Here is an 8,214-nt window from a genome sequence, read left to right on the forward strand (position 1 = left end):
TGAAGTTATCTGCTTAGCTTTATCCCCTGTCCCTTAGTTCTGGTTTATGCTGTTGTCTTGTCCGGCTGTTTGTAGTGTTGTGTAGTTGCTTCGGATCAGGAGTGGTTCAATTTTGTGTCTTTGCCCGGTTGTAGTTTGTTTTAGTTGTTGTTCGTCTTTGTAGGCCTTCTGCTTATGTGTTTTGTCGGGCTATCTGTAGCGGTTTTCGGAGGCTGCTATCGCCGGGCAGTGGCCTCCAAGGAGCGTATGTCCTGTTGAACCTGGTTTTTTGGTTTTTCTTTTATAATCCTTTTTACTCCTTCTCTAATAACAAGGCAGAGCTCCTGCCTCCTTTCTTAAAAAAAAAAGAGGCCGAATACATCTTATGATGTAGGCCGGGACAATTTTTTTCTTAGATGAAATAAAACTCCTATTATCTAAAAAAATTACGGCCGTGCAATCGCTGCCATGTACACGCATGGTTAATTACACTCAGATGCATAGCATACATAGTTTGGGCGCAAACGATCGATGGAGAACAGGAGCTTGAACTCTATAGTTTGGGCGCCGATGGGGTTGGTGAGCTTGGAGGCTTCAGCTCCTCGTAGCTGCAGTTAAAATTGTGCAAATCACATACATACTCCGTCCTAAGTTACATAGATATCGATTAACTCATCGCGATTAGATCATGCACGAATTCAATACCTTGTGTACGGTGAAAGTGGCTGTTGTTGCTGCTTCTTCTCCCCCTGCAGTTGATCCGATGGGCTTGCCGTATTGCTGCTGCTGTTGATGGGGGTGCCGTTGGCATTGGAGTCCAATAGTACCGATGAAGTAGCAGGGGTATTGGTGCCTGTGACTGTGACCGTAGAAGACGAAGGAGAAGGCGAGCTCGGAGGCTTCAAATCCACGAATCTTCACGTACGTACGCCGCCCAATCAATCCGGTCCATGGAAACAAACACATAACCACATATATTCATGGCTACCTAATTGAGAGAGTGGAGTAGTTGCAAACTTACGCGGTGTAAGGGGAGAGAGGTCGGCTTGAGGTTGGTGAGGAGGCGACATGCGCAGCTTCTACTTGGAGCTTCTCGTCATCATCGCTGCTGCTGCTGCTCCTGCTCGGTTTGGGGGATGGGGAGGATGGTGGCTTCAAACCCTCGTACCTGCATGCATGCAATGATCCTAACTAGCTAGTTATAATCTCCTGCTTATTGAATTGGCCGACACTACACCTACAACATTATATTGCAAGTGCATCGCTTACGCCGTGTAGGGTGAGAGTGGTCGCTCTGTCTTCGCTGTTGCCGATGCTGCAGGAGGATCTGGCTTTGACTCTACTGCTGTGTCCACCACCTCCTCAGCGGGGGGTTCCTGCTGCCATGTGTCATAGACAACTAACTCTGATTCATTGCTAATGGCTCATGGAATCGAAAGCGCGCGGCAAATATAGACGATCTCGATGATGACCTTCTTGGAAGGAATGGTGGAGAGGAGCTGTTCCATGGGCAGCAGCGGCGCGGTTGTCTCGGCGACCACTTCCACCACCTTGCAGTAGGCCGCCTTCCTGTTCTTGGCCATGCATCCGATCAGCTCGGCCACCTGCAGGTTGGAGACCAGGCCACCCACGTAGGTATCCTCCGCCGCCACGACCAGGTTGTGCGTCTCCTTGAAAGCATCCGTTGGCCTCTCCATTCCTCCGGGCCTTATTATCTACATATGTACTTGGCATCATTACCATTTGGCATGCATAGTTAAGGAAGTCACTAGCTAATATGAACCAAGTATACAGGACCTACCGTGTAGGGAATGCCACTGGCGATCAGTGCTTCTTCAGCTCGTCTCTTCCAGCACAGAACCCCCCAAAATAAGCTAATAATAATTCATTTGCCCAGCCCAGCAAATTATTAGTACCAAGAAATTAACATAGCCCAGCAATAATTGGTTGTTTCGAAATTAAGCTCTTACTTCAAGAGGAAAGCAGGGAAGCCGATCTTGTTTGTGCCCAGGGATGTAACCAGGATGAAATGCTCAACATTTGCAGCAGTTGCTAGCAATCATATATAGTTATTAGGCATGCATGCAGATAATTGTCGTCATTGATACCAACAGAGAGAGAGAGAGAGATCTGCACGCACGAGCTTAGTGTATATATAAAAAAAATTACCTACCGGCTTGTACAAGGTTGTTGCTGGCCATGTAGTCGATTCGGTACGGTCCTGTCACATCAAAGATCTCCTTCTCACTTGCACCAATGGAGCACACCACCAATGCAGCATTGCCTATGGCTGAAACGATGCCTTGTTGTGGCTGCTCCTCCAGGTCACACTCCACAATCTCAAGCTTCTCTGCGGCTGCATTTGCTCAAGACTCGAACTCAATTAGTCGCTAATCCTAAACAGGCATGCAGGAGTATATCTCTATCTATCTCAGACTTAAATTAACTCAAGAGAACGACCGATCGATGCAGAAATTAATATAATCTCACGTGAAGTTGCAGTTGCGTCGTCGTCTAGTTTCAGTTGCTGGACGCTCTGGAAATCAAATATAGATATCAGATATGGTGATTACTTAGTTATGAAATCAAATAATGGACTACGTGTTCCCGACAAAGAAATCCTATGAGCAATGAAAGAAATTAAGGCAAGAATGGCATGGATCTACCTGCACAAGGGACGACGCCCTCTCGGCGTTCCTGACGGCAGCGCGGACACGGAAGCCAAGCTTGATGAGCTCCCTTACGGCTCGGGAGCCAACTCTTCCGGTGGCACCGGCGACGAAGACGAGGTCATCCTCTTTCTCTTTCTCTTTCTGCTGCTGGGCCGGCGGCGTCGTGGTCGTGGCACTGCTAGAAGCAGAGGAGGAGCGAAGACGAGACCATCTGCTAGGCCGGGTTGAATTGTTACAGCTCCTCTGCTTGAGCAGCAGCGGATTTGCTGCAGTGGAGCGACTAATGCTAACCATGCCCAGCTTGCATGCCGACGACGATGATGGGTGACGCAGAGGCGAGAGGGAGACGGCGGTGTCCATGCCTAGTCCCATCTTCAGCTTGGCTGCCTCCATGTATACCACCACCTCTTGCTGCTGCTCAAGAAACGGAGGCGGAAGGCGATGGATGGATCGGGAGGCTGATGTCGCCGGAGAGGAAGAAGCGGGCTGATTTTGCGATCCGACGTGGCGCGGTCGAGTCCACGTTCGGGGATAGCGTGGGACCCGCCTACCTCATCCCCCCCCTCCCCCCACCCTCCTCACCTCAGCTCCCCTGCAAAACTGAGCCGTCCGATCTTCCGCCATCTGGCCGTTGCTCCCCCCTCCTCCTCCGACGCCGCCTCCACCGCTCCTCGCGCCACCCTACCTCGCATCGCACCTGCCTGCCTTTTCTAAACCCTAGCCGCCGCCCCCTTCCCTGCTGCAATTCCCCTGGTGGTGCAAGCAGTAGTTGAAGAAGAACCTAATTGAACCATGGATGGATGGATGGATTGGATTGAATCCGATTTGAACTATTCGTAAGCTGCATGGACGCTCTCTCTGATTGCATATCCCTTTTGTGTTTTGAGAATCTAGGGATGGAGTATTCATTCTACATCTGTTTGATTTGTCAACAATTCTTTTGCATTTTGCCCAGATCAATTGGGGATTAAACAAGGGTACCGGGAACCATTCATAGCGAATCTTACAACGGTACATTCGCCCTTTCAAATCGCGCTTCCACAAGACATCTACCATCTAGTTGTCGTGGATGCCTTTTTGAGGGTTGGTTAATGCAGAGAGCTCCATATGACAGGATGAATCCAAAGCCAAGGAACAAAACAAGCCTAACGACCCATTTTGATGGTATGTTCATTCCCCTTTCTTTGCTGCGATGTCTTCACCGCATGTATAGTACTGCAAAATGCTTTGGAGCAAGAACACCGCTGCTTGAATTACCTTTACGATCATTCATTCGATGTGCTTTCAAGCAGCTGTTTTCTGCTCTCTAGATAAAGACCCTGCTTGGTTCATATACTAAGGTTGCCAAAGTTTGCTGCCTTTTTTTTTTTGGCCAAATTGACTAGCTAGGTCATCAAAATTGACGGTACAGTTTGGATAGCAAAAGGGTATTCTGACACGCTTTATTTGAGTCACTGATACAAGGTACCTAACTTAGAGTGGCAACTTGCAGCTACAAACCAAATGGACATCTAATTTGGAGTGTCGCAATATGCAACTATGAATCAAACATGCCCTAATTCTCTATCTTAGAAATCTTGTATGTAAAGGGTGATTATTTGGTTAGTTTGGTCGGTTTTGGGAGATGTTTCGACCGAGTTATATATTTCAGTTTTAGACTTTTCGAAACCAAAGTAACGATCTGTTGTGGCATTAAACGAGCAGCTGGTGAATGGTCATTTGTGTGGAGCAGCATCCGAAAGTAGTGCTTCTCTGAGTAACTTGAGCTTGGATCTTCCGCATTTAGGGACGCAAATGTGGTATCGATCGAACATGACCATGTAGCATGAGCACGAGAGGGGTCGGTTGCAGGGTGTTGACTCAAGTTGGTAGTGTCTGCTTGGCCGCCAACTTCTAAGGAGCAGTTGAACGATGGCATCTACAGCTGCTGCCCCAGGCTAGTCTGCGTGGATGTAGACGTTGAATCTTTTCTTTCCTCCCAGCGCTCTTGCCGCAACGTGGAGGTGAGGTTGGACCTGGTCAGGACTAGGAATGCCCGACAAATTTTAAAGTGGAAAACCCTTGAGGGAGAAAACTACGGGCGCACAGCCTGTGATGATCACTATATGGGGAACTCACCCGTTCGGCTTAGAAGCGGTAAATATATGGAGATACAAAACTTGTAGTTGGAGGTGGAGGCTACTTTTTTATTGTGGGCTAATCCCGCTTCAGACCTACTGTCCCTCTGCTCCCATAAACCGTTCTTTCATCACCGTCAAATAGAATTTGGATCATAAATCAACAAAAACACTCTTCCAGCAACAGGGAGGTTAGGTCAAAGTTGGTCAGGGATAGGAAGGCCCCGCAAAGAACTGCTGCCACAGCAACACATGATTCCTGTGTGTGCACCATCCCAGTCTGTCATGGCCGTCCTGGGGTCTGTCGTTGGTTCCTTACCTCATTGGAGTTCATGCGTTGCATGACCGTCACCACCACTCACCAGCTGCTCGATTTAATGCCACAACAGCCGAATTTTCCTTTGGCTTCTTTAATTTTTGTGGAAGGAGCAGAATGGTCATTTGAACCTGCTCAAATTTGTTGACCATCGTAACTTTGCCAGAATATCAAATAGGCTCGGTTTCCCACTTTTGCATTGGCATCACAAGACTTAGCTTGAATTTAGTGGCAAACATACAAATTTACAAAACCGTAGTGTTCAGTATGCAAAAAAAATTGGTTGCCTGTCTGCCAGTCTTGGAATTCCTCTGTTACCTATGAACAATATATGTGTCTTTTGCCATTTATAGCATTTGACATGTTTCAGATTATGCTCGTTGTCACGTGGAACAACATTAGTGTGCCAATATGTTGTTTATATGTGTACCGATTACATCTCTTGATTGTGCTTTTTTATCTTTAGCCTTGCATTTTTTTTCCTTTGTTTTTACGAATACCCATGTACCTAAATATCAAATCTAACAGTGATTCCCTGCTTGCAATTCCTACAGCGATGAGCACCAATTTCTTTCTTCCTTTCCTGGTTATGGGCAATACTACTAAAGGCATACAGAACTCCGTGAACGATGACTGTATATGAGGTGAAATTATACTTAGCGTTTGTTTCATTCCATGCTAATCCTGGAAATGTTCTTTTTATCAAATCTCTTGTTTGCTCACTGGATTTCCTTGGTCTCTAGGTGCATGGTCAGTGCTAGACCAGATCCCTATAGTTTTTACATGGATATTTTGTTGGGAGACACCTATGTTGGACTAATTAACAATACAACTAAAATCAGTTGTATTCAAATTAACCTTGGCTGTATAAAATATGGAGCTGCTACGGTGGAACGATGGTTAGAACAAATCTTCATATATGTGCCTCATGTGAATCGGTTTAGACCCGGCTGGAGGAGTGGGACCTGTTGTTGTACCATGTGCGTAAGTTGACATGCATGCAACTTATATATATACATCAAATAGTTGGTTGCTGTGTGTGTTCCCTGTTTGCTCTTGTGTGTGCGCGTATGCATGTAAACAGTTTAGTTAGCCTCCAGTCCATTGCATATAAGCTCAACTAGTGTGCATTTCTTATTGGCTTCCACCATCATAGATAGTTAGTTGCCCTAACTGGATCATGCCTGCATGGTGTCATAACTAAGCTAGTACTCTACCGGTACTATCATTTTAGCGCCAAGAGTAAACTTGACTAGCAGCATGTAGCTTTATGCATGTATGTTATTTGGAATAGGTTCATATATCTTTTCTCTTCAACTTTGCCAGAGTAACAGTTTGGTTTTTGCCGCTCAAACTTTTGAACCCAGGATACCTATCCCCCCGGGAACAGAAGAAACATTGGTTTCGTCCCAGCATGGCAAACGGACTCAACTCATTTGACTAGTCTAGTATGCATGAATATCTGAATGCATACTCCTCCTCTTCCTTTTTACTCCCCCCATTTCTTTTTATAAGGAGTGCACGCAATTCAAGATTCAAGTTTTGTAATTTTTACTAACAATTAGTCTAGCGATAAATAGGTTTTGTGATTAAAAAAATATAAAGGCATCTTGTAGTTGGCAAGCTAGCCGTGGAAAAGATAGGAAACTCTTTGTTTCGGAATTTGGTCTTATGGTCAAAGTCCAGAATCGATCAATGGCGGCTGCTATGCCCTTGGGGAGCAATCCAACTAATTCAATTGCTTACTCAACACACATTGACTTTTTCTTGGTTTGAGAGAATAAAAAATTGGTACTAGTTGTCATCGATGATAGATGAAGCACTAGATGTAAGCAGTTTCGTCAGCGCTTAGGCAGGAGAGCAAGCCAAAGTACATTCAAAATTCAACCGCCGTGTGCTCCGCTCTGCTCCATGTGGGGAGCTTTGCTTGAATTGTGGTCGTCCATACAGCTACAGGAGCGGAGCTTAGAGAGGAGGGCTACCCCTGTATCCTGTACTGATTATTACAACCGCCTAGTACTATTATTCGGTGATTATATTGGTTTGTATTGATTTGATTACAGCCTGTTTGAGCTTATTTTTTATTCGGAATCTTATCAGCCCTCTGGTAGGTTTTGTTCACGTGAGGAATCGCATTAAGCACAAAATTTGACCATTTTTAACACAAAACTTACTACAATTTAGCACCTTTTCCTTATGTGTGCAGAGGCTCGACTATGCATAACCTTCCTGCCTCCTTGGGCCAAGTTAGAAAGCGCGAAATGGAAAAGGGCATCAGTAGAAAAGGTGAATGAAAAATGGAACCCCACGAGAGCAAGTAGAAGTAAATGTTTGGGTGCTTCACATTGAAGAAATATAGGAATTCTGTAGAGAAACATCGCTACAAAGAGATGGAACATTTTCATAAGGTTTCAGCAAATACTTAGAATCATCCGAAAAGTAAAAGTCAAAGAAAGAAAGATAGAAAGAAATAAATTTCATCAACTTCCTCTGTAAATCTCATATTCCAAACTATCCATGGGTCTTAATTATTGCGACCCGTATGAAGCGTGGATTAAGGCTGGCAACAAGGTGGCCTGGGTCGGGCACTTACGGGTTTTACACCCGGCGGGGTGGAGCCGGGGGCACGTATTCGCTCGTGAGCGTCCACAGGTGCCCGAAAAGCCTAGCCCACCCTTATGCACCCACGCGTGGCGCGCCTGCCGTCGCTTGCAGCTCCCACCTATGGGGTTCTCATCGGGTTTTAGGTCCCCGTTGGGTTTAGGGCTGATGGTGATTTATCACCTGTGAGGCATTTCATGGACGGGTTGGGTTTTTTTATTTAGGTTTCGAGTCGGATGAGTTGTTGCTGCATTTGGCCCTGACCCATCCCGTTGCCAGGTCTAGCGTGGATATCTTTATTTTTCATTTGCTGCAGAAATTATATTGTTTGCTCTCAAATTTGTACAAAATCCATGCGATTGGATGCTATCCATTGTTGGTGAATCTCAAAAGGAGGACATCTAGGAATTGAGCCTTCTAGGAACGGCAGGAACATTCATTCTTTAACATAAAACAATGGACGAAAAGGAGGACATGCTACGAAGAGAAATGAAAATATAATTCCTGGCTTTTGTGTAGAATCATAGTT

The 8,214-nt window shown here is 45.7% G+C and overlaps 1 protein-coding gene and 1 long non-coding RNA gene across 4 annotated transcripts; one reads left to right on the forward strand and one right to left on the reverse strand.

Annotated features, from left to right (window-relative positions):
- Nucleotides 1–249: 249 nt before the first annotated feature.
- Nucleotides 250–3,124, reverse strand: LOC133885880 (protein TIC 62, chloroplastic). 2 transcript variants are annotated; one of them, XM_062325648.1, is made up of 10 exons: nucleotides 2,646–3,124; nucleotides 2,470–2,515; nucleotides 2,153–2,335; nucleotides 1,950–2,031; nucleotides 1,781–1,853; nucleotides 1,452–1,694; nucleotides 1,249–1,355; nucleotides 1,001–1,147; nucleotides 685–894; nucleotides 250–587 (listed from the first exon to the last, which is right to left on the reverse strand). In XM_062325648.1, exons 1-10 carry the CDS (start codon nucleotides 3,042–3,044, stop codon nucleotides 533–535), a joined length of 1,545 nt encoding a protein of 514 aa, XP_062181632.1. In that variant the 5' UTR covers nucleotides 3,045–3,124; the 3' UTR covers nucleotides 250–532. The 2 variants fall into 2 exon arrangements, with proteins under 2 accessions (XP_062181632.1, XP_062181631.1); XM_062325647.1 differs by having other exon boundaries at nucleotides 1,249–1,358.
- A 122-nt stretch (nucleotides 3,125–3,246) lies between these two features.
- LOC133885881 (uncharacterized) lies at nucleotides 3,247–7,256 on the forward strand. 2 transcript variants are annotated; one of them, XR_009903272.1, is made up of 6 exons: nucleotides 3,247–3,487; nucleotides 3,607–3,662; nucleotides 3,749–3,815; nucleotides 5,639–5,728; nucleotides 5,828–6,064; nucleotides 6,452–7,256. It is a non-coding gene; the product is annotated as an uncharacterized LOC133885881 (long non-coding RNA). The 2 variants fall into 2 exon arrangements; XR_009903271.1 differs by lacking the exon at nucleotides 6,452–7,256 and having other exon boundaries at nucleotides 3,250–3,487; nucleotides 5,828–6,221.
- The last annotated feature ends 958 nt before the right edge of the window (nucleotides 7,257–8,214 follow it).

This window comes from Phragmites australis, chromosome 11, assembly GCF_958298935.1.
Source record: "Phragmites australis chromosome 11, lpPhrAust1.1, whole genome shotgun sequence".
Taxonomy (NCBI): domain Eukaryota; kingdom Viridiplantae; phylum Streptophyta; class Magnoliopsida; order Poales; family Poaceae; genus Phragmites; species Phragmites australis.